Raw genomic sequence first — 14,022 nt, forward strand, 5'->3', positions numbered from 1 at the left:
CTCACTGACAATTTGTGGGAATTTGGCAATGGGACCCAGGGAACTTGGATGGCCTCATCTGAGCTCCACAGAGAGTCAGGGGTGGAGGCAGTCAGCACTTCTGGGTCCAGTCTATGGCTTCTCACTCTTCCATCCCAGGCTGCAGAGACAAGGTGTGTCTTTAGCTGGTTTCTGTTGGATAGAGAAGAGATAACCTCACACTCTGCCCTTCCTGCTTAACAGGAACTGCAATCAGACCAAGGGGCTGTGCACAAAACTTGCCTTCCTGTGACATTAACTCATTGCACATTCACAGGGAGGTCTATGCTCTGTTTACCTAAGAAGGAATTTTACCCAAGAAGGGAGAGAGAAGGAAAACTGGCGTTTACTAAGTTTCGTTTAAGCATTATCTCTTATAGCGTTTCGGAGAACCCTAGAAAAAAAAGCTGTTATTGCCACCCTTGTTTTTGCCACCTTTCCATCTTTTCCAAAATCCTGAGGGGGAAACTGATAACCTGTATGTTACAGGGTCACATGACAGCAGGTGCCCATGCCCACCCGGCACAGGGCCTGACACACGCTCAGCAAATGAGGAATTGTTGGCTGGGCTGCAGGGTGTTTCCTCCTTTGTCATTTACAGTTTGGCTACATAAATGCTTTCAAGGGATGGGGCCATTTTCAGATAATTGAGGCTTCTGAAGTTTATCAGTCGTCAGCATTCCCCATGTAGCGATAGAGCTAAACCACTGGGCTTTCTGAGGATGTTCTGAAGCTGCCTCTTCCACTACTTGGCATCCTTTGGCATGGGCTTTGCAAGCTGCTGTGTTTCTGTGAGTGAAGGTTGCTCTGTCCTCTAGACAGTGAAGAGATGGTCTTCAGTATGAAGAGGTACTCTGCTCAAGATCCGCTCTTTCCGGATCAGAACCTGGTCTGCCTCTGGAGAGAGACTGAATAAAGCCCTTGTCTTCCATGTTGACTCTGAGTCAGGCAGTTACTAAATATATTTTCATGTTTCCATTGCATCTCATCTATTTTCAATCAATGGCTATTTCCATTTCAATTTAACTTTTTTATTCAGCAACTAATAAAAATGAGGATTTTTTTTACTAGTTTGATTTAATTATCAGGCTACTACAATTACCCTGATACCCAAACCAATGGTCATATTTTTAATAAATGCAGATGGGATAGGGAGAGTGGAGAGGGGAAAAGAGGAAGGGAGATATATTGATTGATTGAGACAGCCAAAGTCCTTTTCAAGGGAGTCTGGAGCGTGTTTTCCACTTTAATTTCATAACTAGCTTCTGCTTCTGCCTCTGTGCATCTTGGCTGAATCTGTGCCTTCCAGGAGACAAGAACTAAGGAAAGTCCTTCAGCTGGTGAGAATGAAGGCTCATTCGCCCTGCGTTCACAGTTCCCCAGAGGGGGCATTGTTGGGTCTGTAGGTGAAATTGTGCCCTTTTGTGTCTCACTTTCTCAACTGCCCTGCAAGTTTACCTCCATTACCCTGGGGGCACCTTCTTAGGAAATCAAGACTGTTTCTGCAAGGGTTCGATTCTGGAGCCCCATCTGAAACAATGCCAAGCTGAAACCTTCTGAATCCTGGCAGAGACAAACAGAACAGGCATGTGGTGGCCTCACAAATGTACTGTCCCCACAGAAGAATTAATTCATCCAAAAACATGCATGGCAGGGGTGGTTATACAACGGCAACTATCACCCAATGTTTAGGAAAATCTCTACTCTGATGTTAGAAGTCGGGGTCAGGGTTATTTTTTGGATAAAGATGATTAGATGTTCAGAGAGTTTGGTAGGTAGTCCTCTGTTAACAGGACAGCAGTTAAGCTTCATTTCATTCATGTATTGAACATAGAGATAGTGAAAAGTACACCAGTTCCTGTCCTTTCTTCATGGAACTTATACACTAGTGGGAAGAGACATTATTACCAAGGTAACAGGCTAGGATATATGTATGTGTGTGTGTATACACACACACATATATACAGAACATACACATACATATACAGGTCAAGGTAAGGGGGCAGCAAATTTGTCTGAGGGGGCGAGGTGTGCACTGACATCACAGAATATTTTGGGGCAGGCTGGGTATATTAAGCCATGACATTAGCTATCTAGGGGAGTTTTCTAGAAATGGAAAAACCAGAGTTGAAACAGGTTTAAGAGGGAAGATCTGGGGCCAGGGGAGGGGGCTGCTTGATGTTCAAGTGAGGTTGGAAAGTGGCTGGATTTGGGGAGATGGGGGAGAATGGTAGAGAGAGACAGCTAGAATTTGGGGGACTTTTGAGAGCACTGTGAAGACCAAGTTCAGTGGAAAGTTCCAGGAATCTGTGAGGGTGACCCTAGTGAGGACTCCTAGTAATGGCGGATACAGAGTCTGAGACTGGCCCTCTTTTGTAGCCTGGCAAGGCTTCCAGTGGTGGGTCTGGGTTACATTTGATTAAGTTGTTGACTAAGGAGGTCCCATGGAGATCTCTAAACAACCCAGGCTGGTGATAGGACAGACGATTGCCCTCTGAAAACTGATGGGGGGGGGGAGTGCATTGTCCACAACTTTCACCTAGGTCATTGGACCTAGAGAGGTTGAGCTGGTGTAGGCATGGAGCCTTCACTCCTACATTCTAGTCTCTTTGGTGTGATAAGGTACTCCACAGGTCATGGAAAGAGAAACCTGACACCAACCCAGGCTCAAAATTCTCCACCTACAGTCTGTCCTTCCAGCAAGACATGCTGGGGCAAAGAATATGTGGGCATGAACAATCGATGTTTTTTGATTTGAGGCTCACCCCGCTAGAGGGAGCCCATGCCCTACACTGCCTGGATGGCAAGAAACTGGAGACTGAATAGCCCAGAGACCTAGGGTAGAACCAAACACGACAGGTAATAAAATAAAATGAAATATAAAATCAATAAAATTATTTCTAATGATATTCTGCTATACTCATAGATTAGGGCCTTGTCCAGTCATCATCAGAGAGGCTTGATTTGGCAACAGATAGGAATGGGTGCAGAGACCCAGAGCCAGACATTATGTGGAGAGAAAGTCTAAATTGGTAGATTCCATTGTGTTTCCCCCCTCCTCCCGGAGATTGGAGAACACCACAGAAGAGGATGAGGAAAAACTGTAGGAGTCAGAGTGGACGGAGGACACGAGGAGAACACGGCCCACTGAATCAACTCAGCAAAGTGCATCTGGGCTCACAGAGACTGAAATGGCAAGCAGAGGGCCTGTGTGGGTCTACACCTGGTCTGTGCGTTATTCTGTGGCTGTTAGCTTGGTGCTCTTGTGGGACTTCTAACAACTGGGAGTGGGTGTGTCTCTAACTCTTTTGCCTGCTCTTGAGACTCTTTTCCTCCTATTGTGTTGCCTTGTCCAGCCCAAATGTGAGGGCTCTTGTCCTGTGTAACTGTTGTCTCTTGGAAGCCTGCTCTTTTCTGAAGAGGATGTGGAGGGGGTATGGGTCTGGGGAGAGGGGAGGTAGGGAGGAGCTAGGAGGAGTGGAGGGAGGGGATACTCTGGTTGGGTGTATTGTATGAGAGAAGAATCTATTTTCAATAAAAGCTCTCTCTCTCTCATACACTCTAAATGCCATAGGTATTTGAGAGTTGTATTTGGAAGAGTGAAGAATATTTTAGCTTTCCCCAGGACTACCGGTTTCTTTTAATTGACACAAAGCATCAGCCTGACCCTCTTCTCAGGGCTCTCTCTTGCTACAGAAAGAGTTAAATGCTAAGCTGCAGTCTTAGTGACCAACAGGGCAGTGCAAGCTGGTGACTGGTGATCATGCCAGACAGGCCATGGCTGGCACAGTTAGGAAGAAGTGCTTCGTGGGATAAGTGAAGTTTCAGACCCCTTTGCTGGATCTCTTCCAGTGGTAACCTTGGGGGTCTGCTTTGAAGGAGTGTTACACAACTCCTGCAATGGTTTTCTGTATCCAGTTGAGATATTTGTTAGTAAGAAGAATGTAGACACCAGGCTTCTTGGGGTCACCACATTTCCCAAAGGAAGTGACACCCCTGAAAATGTTATCACATATCAGAGGACTTCCAGAATCCCCCTGGAACAGAAAGACATGTGTTTTAAGTATGGTGCTTTTCCAAGATACTTCCTAATATTTTATCCATCCATCCATCCATCCATCCATCCATCCATCCATCCCTCCCTCCCTTTTATTTCTCTTTCCTGATTTAAAAGCAAAGTTTAAGTTTCCTTTAACTAGAAATAATCATGGGATGATAAACAAGACTCAGAAAGACAAATAGCACATTTTTCTTATATGTAAAAACTAGATTAAAAATTGAGAATGAGAGGCTGAGGCAGGAGGATTATTGTGAGTTTCAGGCTAGCCTGGGTTACAATGTAAGTCCTTGTCTCAGAAACAAAAACTAAATCGAAGGGACAGAATAACATGACAGTAAGGAGAGGAGAGTTTGAAAGAGGAAGGGGAATGGCAGGCAGGTGGGGGAGAACAGAGAGAGCAACACAGTATGTGTGACTAGTACAAGGTAGGCGAGTGTGTGTGTGTGTGTGTGTGTGTGTGTGTGTGCGTGTGCGTGTGCGGGTCTGTGTGTGAATGAAAATTTCATAATGAAACCCATTATTCTTCACACCAGAATGAGAAAACAAATCAAGTAGAAGAGATTCTCAAATTGAAAAACAAAGCAAAAGTCTTCTCCCTCGCTTGTCAGCTCTTAGCATCCACGCGAGGGCCTTTTGGTTTATGGGCATCTATGTTTTCCAGTCGCTCGCCTTTCTCAAGGGCGGCTCTGCAGCAGTGAAGAATCACTTCTATCAGTAAGACAAGAAGAGAATGCAAGTCTCCTTTCATTGACTTGTGCCCTCTTCTAAAATTAAATAATAATAATTATTGATATTAATAATTAATAAAATCAACAATTATCATTATATCCATCTCTCTCTCCCTGTCCCTGTCTCTCTGTGTATATGTATACATGTTCCTATGCCACAGTGTGAAGGTCAGAGGACAACTTGTATGAGTTGATTCTCTCTTCTATGTGGAATCTGGGGATCAAATTCAGACGTGGCAGCAAGCGCTTTACCCACTGATTTACATTGTTATCCCTTTAAAAAAATTTAAAAATTATATGTTTTCTCTCTTGACCAGTATGTCAGAGGAAGACATATGTAGGGACAATTAGAAGCTTGATCTGGGGTCCCAAATATGCCCTTTTCTAAGGAGGACACTGGATAAGTCATCTTAGACAGAACGGCAGTTTTTGATATCTCAAACAATGTTTAGGTTTTTTTTTTTTTCAGGAATTTGTAAGTTCTCATTTCACCTTATTTCTGGCTGTTTCCTGAAAATGACCATTAGGAAATAGAGACCACTCCCCGAGGGGGTCTACTGAGGGATGGACAATGGTGCCACCACCCAAGGGACAAGCAGGGGTCCTTAGACAGAAAAAGGAAAGACAACTGTTCACCACGGTCTTTCTAGAAGATCCCTCTACACCTTTCATTCCCCAGAGTCAAAGGACAGTTAGATAGTTTAATTTACGTACACTGCACGAGTCGTCTTCCCCTTTCCTGCCGCCTGCACAGAGCATGCTGTTGTCCACCAACTGTTTGAAAGCATAATGCTTTGGGTCGTTGCAGACTCTTCGGTCGATCACGGTGACATTGACTTCTCTCAAGATGTTGGAAACCTTGCAAGAGTCTCTTTTGGTGCTCCCCCATCCAGCCACATGACACTTGGTGTGGGGTTTCACATCCTCGCCTCTTTCCGGGAGGCGAAGGATTCCCACCGCTTTGGTGATCGCTGCTTTACCATCCAGCTGAAAACACAGAGCTGCTTATGGCCTCGCGAACATCGCAGGCAGAGGGAGAAATACAACCTGAAGTGTAGCCAAGGGGGTTGAGTGCCAAGGGGTGGGGATGGAGCTACTTTTCACCCGTCCGGGAAGCAAGGCAAGAATTAGCATAGGGCTGAGAGGTGACCCAGGGAAAGCCAGGGCTGGTGATCTCTAGGAAAACAGTGAGAGGAAATAGGCTGGAAGAATGGGGACAAGGAAGGTGAAGGTCCTGTCAGAGGCTTGTGACTCTCTCCTTACCCCGGGGTAAAGAGTCAGAACTCCTGAGCTCAGTCTTATTCTTGCTATGAAGTTCACCATCAACGCTTGCAGTGAGAAACTGTGAGCCCCTTCTCCTGTCACTCTTTTCTGGTCCCGTCTTGCTTCATCCTACATTCTACATCCCTCTTTATTTTATTTTTTTTTTTATTTTTTTGGTTTTTCGAGACAGGGTTTCTCTGGAACTAGCTCTGTAGACCAGGCTGGTCTCGAACTCACAGAGATCCACCTGTCTCTGCCTCCCGAGTGCTGGGATTAAAGGCGTGCGCCACCACCGCCCGGCTCTACATCCCTCTTAATGAGCCTGGTCACTTCACCGTCCTGCTTACATCACTTCCCTAAATGTTCAAATGCTAGCCAAGGTGCACAAAGCCCACCTTTGTCGTCTGCGCCCTGCTTTCCCCCCAATTTCAAATCTCATCCTCACTCCCTGTCTTTTCTCTTCCTCCATGCTATTCCTGGTACCCAGCAGAATTCCCTGACCATCTGCTCTTCCCTGGTGCTCCCATGTTATCTTGGCCATGGATAAGCAGAACACTGCAGCTCAGAGCCGGTCGTTTATCTGTCTGCCTCTCTGTGGACTGAATACCTTCAGGGGGAGTCCCACTTACAACGTGTCTTCTGTAAAAATGGTAGGCAGACTGCACTCACCACTGAGCAGGGGCCTCCACCCTCCTGGTAGCTCTCAGCTTCCTCAGAGACTGTCAGTACCAGATAAGGCGGGCCCAACGAAGGGAACAATCACAGGGTGGCTCTGTAGTCAAGTTTGAGTAGGGACAAAACTGATGTCATTGTCCACATCCCCAAAATGATCAAAGACCACTGCTTAAAACGCACAGCGGCTGTGTCCTTACAATCACCACACTGGCTCTTTCCCTTCTGCTTCCTAGGTGAGACTGTAAAGAAGCTTCATCATGGAGCTAGCCCACTTGCTAACAGTGCTCCATTCAGAGCAGACTCTCAGTTCCTCAGACCTCTACCAGGCTGCCAGGCCGAGCTCCAGGGTCCCTTGCTTGTCATCTCAGGGACTGTACCCTAGGAGTTTCCCAGAGAGGCCATCTCCCCGGTTGAGTGTCGGCACAGACGTGTCTCACTGTGGGGGACTCCTGGTGGCCTTTGGTGGGTGAGCATCCACACTATAGACAGCCTGGTGCTGCAACAGTAACAATTTGTGAGAAACTGCTGAGTTGAAGGAACACCAGTGGCCAAGTGCTGGATCCCTGCCCAACTGAGGAGCCTCACACTTGGAATCCAACTTGTGAGGACTGGTTTGTGGTGTGTGCGCCTGCTCACACTTACTCATGTAGTAGTTGGTTTCAGGTTACACCGTCTGTTTGCTAAAAGTTACAAGAGAAAGACAAAAAAATCTAAGCATATTTACCTGAAGGAGTTGAAGATCTCCTTGAAATGTCTCAGGGTCATAGCATGGGTAGGAAATTGCCCTCTTAATGGAAAACATCTGTTCAAGTTTCTCTTTCTGAGCTACAGAGTGGGCACCAAGGATAACTTGAGGTTTGCCTCTCCTGAAAAGAAAATCAAACAACACTTAAGAGAACAGAGAAAGCTCAGCTCCGGGTTTAATGTCCTCAGTGTTTGCAGCTGGCGTCAGATTTAGAAACAAGCACAAAATGGGACCAGGGCTTATAGAACTCTTTTTGGTGTTTTGGTGTCTTCTACCTAAGACTCCCACATGTGTTAGGATGCAGTCCAGTTGCCATGTGTTTTCAAGGAGAAAGCAACCAGGGAGTTCCTGACTTAGGGGAAAAAAACTTGAGTTGGGATAGCCTGGAGAGGTGGGGCGCAGGGCATCCCTGGACAGGCACTGTGGCTTTGGGTGGCTGGGCTGGAGGACCTGGGCTCTGCTGGAGTAAAGGAGGAGCTTCCCAAGTCTTCAGCTGCTTCGGATTTGTGCAGCAAAGTCTGTAGTGGCCTTCTGGGTGGATGACACCCAGTGGAAAGAGCCAACCCAAAGGCATAGCATGGACTGACCTTTGTGCTCTCCAGAAAAATAGTAAACCTTACTGTTGTATTCAAAATAGGAAGGGTGGTCCAAGACCTGCTTTTAGGATCCCAAAGGAAGAGATGCTTTTTCAGTGAAACTGTGAAATCAAGAATTTCACACCCACATGCAGATGAACACGGACAGCCCTCCTATAAACACACACACACACACACACACACCACCCTTTCCTCCCCCCAGACCCTGCTGCCTCACATATGGATGTGTACATAGACCCACACAGAGACTCACCTCCTCCAACCAAACACAAACACAGAAGCAAAGAGAACTAGAGCTAACTCCTAATCTAGTTCATGAACTAATGAAAGACGAGAAAAACTGTATCCCAACTTGTTGGGTCAACTTGTTATCATTTGGTCCTGTCAATTGATGAATTTGTCAGTGCTTACCTTTCTCATTTGCATAAATTGTGCTGACGTTTTTTACTTGGCAAATTTTATTTCGTACCACAGCACAACTTCATATATAATTTTAAGCTGAATCTTTGGTTCAGGCAATTTGTGCCAGAGTGAACAGGGACTACCAGGAAGTGCTTATCAACAACAGATATCAGTTAAAGAACAGTAGTTCGTCATGATAAATATGACTTTGCCTTGAAAATAATGACTCAAACCATTAGTGAAAGTTATAGGGTACTAGTATCTTTTTTTCCACATAATCAAGGAGTAGTAATTTCCTGGGATCACTCTAAAATACCCTATTAAGGTGGGAAAAGACCAGTGACAGGGAACAAATGAGCTGTAACCATAGGACACACTCAGTGTGATTGACATTGATTGTGTAAAGATGCCTGTGAACCCAACAGGGACAGAATACTGTGAGAGATTGTGTGCAAGTGATCAGACCTGGTGAGTTAACTGGGTGCAGTTATGTCCCTGTCTTTTCCAGTTCTAATACTGTTATTTATATTAGCATCGTGCATTTTAGTCTTATACTATCTGGCCCTTGTTTGTGAGGCAAATATCACAACAGGATACGGTGCTGGTTATGGGTACCCACTTTCTTCTCCATTCCACACTAATTGTGGCTTTGGACTGGGTAGCTCTGAGTCAACACTGGAAATGAGAGGAGCTGGGAGTGAGGGAAGACTTACAGGTCACAGTGAGCAGCGGTCAGGACCCAGTTTTCGTCGATCAAAGCCCCTGCGCAGATTTCCAGCCCTTTGATGAGAGCCATGTAGCGTCTGGCATGGGATGGAACCTCATTTCCTCCTATAATTCCCTTACAGGATTCTGGAAAAACTAAGAGATTGATAGAGAGTGAAATCCTTGCTTATGTAATCATCCTTTACCCCAGGACAGTTTGGCTGGAAAAAAAAATTACACTGCAAATTCTTAGCTGTGTGTCCTGTGCCAGGGAACAGAGTAGATCAAGCTCCTGGGCTGGGCTCTCGCTAGTGCTTGCTGCTGGAGCATTTGCCCCAGGGCTGTGTTCCCAACCACCCCCCACACACACACACACACTCACACACACGCTTCACAGCACTAGCTCAAGCTCAGCTGGGTGCTTGGCTTTTGTTTTGTTTGTTTGTTTGGGTCATGTAGCCCAGGCTAGCCTCAGACTTACTTGGTTGTCATCCTACCTCCGCCCCCCCCCCCAAATGCTAGGATTGCAGCCATGTACCACATCAGACTTAGAGTTTAGCTTTAACTTTTATTATAAGCAAACATCCCCACTTTTACTTTCTATGCCATGTACCTAAATTGATGCTCTCTGTCTGTTTTTCCCTCTCTCTTTCTTGCTTCTCCCTACCCTAGTCTCTCTTCTTTCCACTTCTTGGTACCCATTTATTCTTTTTTACCCTTTTCTTCTTGCCATTTCTTTTATTATCCTTTTTTCTCATTATGATTAAATGACAACTATGTAGAATGTGTTTCTTTCTGTGTGATAGGTCTCAGACTTTATTGTCATGGTAATAACATATCCCATATTTAAACTATACATTCCATAGACCCACTTGAGGGGATGGTTTGGGACCAGGACACTTTTGTGTTAAATAAGCATCTTGATTCTGATGCAGGTGGTCCTCTGAGCAGCAGAGGACTGTGGGTGTGTCTAGGAAAGAAGTGATTGATCCTAATTGTGACACTGTGGCCTGTCATCACTAGCAGATGGCATCTCACAGAGTCATTTGATACAGGGTAGACATCACAGATCACCAAGTGGCCAGAGCTGGAGAACTGGAAGGGAGTAAGGAAGACTGAGTCGGCAGCATCCTCGATTGAACCTCCCAGGACTTGGCTCTAGCCTCAAACAGACTTTCTGCTACTCAGTTTGCATGGAAACTAATTCTCTACTCTCTTGTGCAGAAGCGAAGATACCGAGAGCCTTCTTGAATTGTCACAGATTAAAAAAAATCTATTATTAGTAAAATCTGTACCCATGTAAGTAAAAACAAACAAATAAATAAAAACAAACAAATAAATAAAACAGGAAAAGGTATTTGTTGTGTTAATCTGCCTATAAAGAAGTTCAGCCCACTGATTTGGTTTTCTGAGCCTCATGTTAGACTTCGTTATGTGTATGAGTGTTTAGCCTGCATGTATGTCTGTGGAGGCCAGAAGAAAGCATTGGTTCCCTAGGAACTGGAGTTTTGATGGTAGTGAGCCACCATGTGGGTGGTGGGAACTGAACCTGGGTCCTGCGCAGGACTTAACTGTGCAAGCTTTCTCAACGGTTCCCAGCCCCCATTGTTGTACTAACTGAGGATTAGTATTAATTTCTAATCAATTCACAATCATTCCATTTTCCCACAACTATTTTTTGAGCATCTGCTGTTAAAACGGAAGTGAATAGAACACAATTCTCTCCACCCAAGACCGTAGCACTAGGAAGGCGGACAGGACAGGCAAGGCTGGTATTGTGTGCCATTCACAAAGGGTGACAGAGCTCAGGAGTGTCTGGCCCCGGTATCAGCGAGGAGCTGCAGGGTCTCAGAGATAGGACCTGCTAAGTCTTCTTGAAGGAGGTTTAAAGGTTCATAAGATTTCAGATGAGGCGAAAGGAGGTTTCAAACCAGTTAAGCAAAAGGCAGAGCTCTGGGGATCCTGAGAAGGAAATGGGAGCCCACGGAGTGATGTCAAATTGAGCTTGTTGGTCATCTTCATTTAAACTCTTTTGAGGCCCAGCTTTAATATGCTTTCAGACTTTAACATTTTAATTGCTATATATGCATATATATACACATATATAAATATTATATGTGCATACATATATATTTTCCCAAGGTCCGACTTAGCCTGTTGCTATTCTTTTCATTGTTCTGTTTGCATTTACCCCTGCTTCTGCAGTTTTTCCTGATCTCTCTGCATAACTGTATCTTGAATTCTTCCCTAGCAGAGTTCAAATCACCTATTCAAAATGTACGTGGGAAATGTCAGGCGACTTTGTAAAGTTCAGGGTGCAGGGAGGTTAGAGTGGGGAGGAAGTCTCTTTTCTGGGCGTTGGCGCCCCCTACAGGTGGGACACTGGAGTATTGGCCTTAAAAACTCACACTATAATAACAAGTTTATTATCTGTATGGCAGTTTTAGTAAACGTATTAAAAGTAAAGAAAACATTCAGAAGCTATAGTGACAGTAGTAATGGAGCATCCACGACTCTCAGGCACCCACTTGTAACTGACTCCCCTCATAATGTTAATTACAATGGAAGAAGGGGGTATCCAGGTAGATAAGATAAGAATGAAGTTTAAACACCCAAGTTCACACCACTAATAATGTCAAAGCATTGTCCTAACACAGTCCCACATAGTGCAAGCCCATATTTTCCCATTGTGAAGCACAGTCCTCTCCAGTCGTGCCTTCTTACACAGTCTTTTCTTTCTTTTAACATTTTTCTTACAGAGCTAGGAGAATCTAATGGAACAAAACATACACATGCAATTTAAATTTTTACATATAACGTTGGGACAGCCACGGCCTTTCTAATGTCTAAGCAGGGCCTTGAATACGCGCTCAGATCCTGTGCCAGAGTTCCAGTTCTGAAGGTGCGATCGAACCTGAAATCAGAGCTTAAGCCTAGCACTTCTACTAACCAGCTGCGTGTTCAGATCATTTGGGAACCTTTCTGGTTTCCCAAGTGTGAGATGGAGATGATGACATCACAGATGATGACATTGAGCATCTTAGTGTTCATGAGCCAGTGTCCGTGAGCCAGTTAATATACTGTTATTTTTTTATAAGTTTTATTAAGGACAGGCATTTGTTCATGTGCATTCATGTGTGTGCATGTGTGCATACATGTGTGTATGAAGTTAAGATTATTTTACACTGATACTGTTATTTTCTTCATCATCCCACTGCTGGGCATGAACACAGCTACAAACAAAATCTTGAACCTAAACATTGTAAGACTTACCTGAGAGCATTCAGTTGCACTTACATGATTGGCAGGTCAGTTAATACAGCCTGTACATCCCTACTTTAATGGCAGTTTTTCACTTAAAGACCTTGCTTGGTGCAGGTCTGGGTTCATAAGAGTCACTAGATGTGGCTGATGCTTCCATATTATGGCCTCAGACATTTAGATACATCTATCTATCTATCTATCTATCTATCTATCTATCTATCATCTATTTATGTACAGCTGTGTGCCTTTTAGATAGCAAAGACAAAAGGTGCATTAAAAATGATGGGGCATTATCATTTTATTTCCCCTTTTATTTAACATTTAACATACTTTAAAACAATATAGAGTTCTATTTTCTCACGAGCAAAAGGACAAAAGCATACAAAAGTATGTCTTACCTCCAGAAACGAGAAGGAAAATGATGGCCGTGGGGAGAAAGGAGGCAGGAGGCATCCTGCTGCTTCCAGTCTCCATCTGCATCTGGAGAGTGCTATTGTAAGAGCTGGCTTCAGTAACACAGGAGACACAGAGCTCTTTCTTGCCCAGTCTCCTGCCCTCTCTTCTGCGCTCCCTCCCTTGTGTTAGCAGAAGCTATTGATGTTTTATTACTGGAAAGTTAAGTCTTATTTTATCTGTGGTGTGAGTACTTACTTGTTTCATAAGCTGCATTTATTTCCTTTGGGGTTAGGTGTTTCCTATCCAAAGGGCAAATGTGAAGTCATAGGACTATGCTAATTAAGAAAAAAACATTAGAAAGAAAAAATGGTGCTTAAAAGGAAGTAATCCAATAAAAATGGGCCAAATCTGAAGAGATACTTCTTCAGAGAAGTCTGTGGTGGCTAAGGAGCAGATGCAGCAATCACCAGAGAAGTGTAAATCAATTAGAATAAATCAATTAGAATGGCTGTCATCAAGAGTAACGTGTTAGAGTCACTTTTGTCTCTGTTGATGGGAATGCAGATTAGTACAGGCTTCGTGGAAACAGTGTGGGATCCCTTAAAACTAAAAACAGATTATTATAGGATCCCACAGTCCCACTGCTGAGTGTGTATGTCCAAAAGAGATGAAATTATTATATCAAAGAGATACTTAGAGGGGCCAAAGAGAGGCTCAGTGATGAAGACCATTTGCTGCTCTTACTTAGGATTAGATTTCAATTCCTAGGTGTCCATGTGGCACAGCTTATGACTGCCTGTAACACCAGCTCCAGGGGATCTGATGTCTTCTCCTGGCTTCCTTGGCTACCCAAATGCATGTGCACCATACATGTGGGCATGTGCACAAACATACAAACAGATACTCATAAATAAAAGAATCAAAGTCTTAAAGAACCAGGGATAGTGACATGTCCATTCTTATGGGAGCACTAGTCATACACGCTATGATCGGGAATCAACCTGGATTGCTCATCAACGGATCAATGGTACCTCCCACGAAGACTCCTCATGACTGGTTTGCACAATTTGTTCTCATATCCTTATGCTAGCAAGTCTGGAGGGTTTAGGATGGGAGAGGGTGGGTTTGTCTCTAAGGAGAAGTAAAATAGCAAGAACTGCAATGAATGGG

General features: G+C 44.4%; 1 protein-coding gene across 1 annotated transcript; it reads right to left on the bottom strand.

Moving 5' to 3' along the window:
- Positions 1-1,164: 1,164 nt before the first annotated feature.
- LOC126507964 (granzyme A-like) lies at positions 1,165-13,077 on the bottom strand. Its single transcript, XM_050152819.1, has 5 exons — positions 12,855-13,077; positions 9,201-9,348; positions 7,469-7,610; positions 5,521-5,793; positions 1,165-4,055 (listed from the first exon to the last, which is right to left on the bottom strand). Exons 1-5 carry the CDS (start codon positions 12,934-12,936, stop codon positions 3,903-3,905), a joined length of 798 nt encoding a protein of 265 aa, XP_050008776.1. The 5' UTR covers positions 12,937-13,077; the 3' UTR covers positions 1,165-3,902.
- Between the last annotated feature and the right edge of the window lie 945 nt (positions 13,078-14,022).

Source organism: Alexandromys fortis, unplaced genomic scaffold (genome assembly GCF_014885135.2).
Source record: "Alexandromys fortis isolate MF-2015 unplaced genomic scaffold, M_Fortis_MF-2015_v1.1 scaffold_73, whole genome shotgun sequence".
Classification (NCBI taxonomy): domain Eukaryota; kingdom Metazoa; phylum Chordata; class Mammalia; order Rodentia; family Cricetidae; genus Alexandromys; species Alexandromys fortis.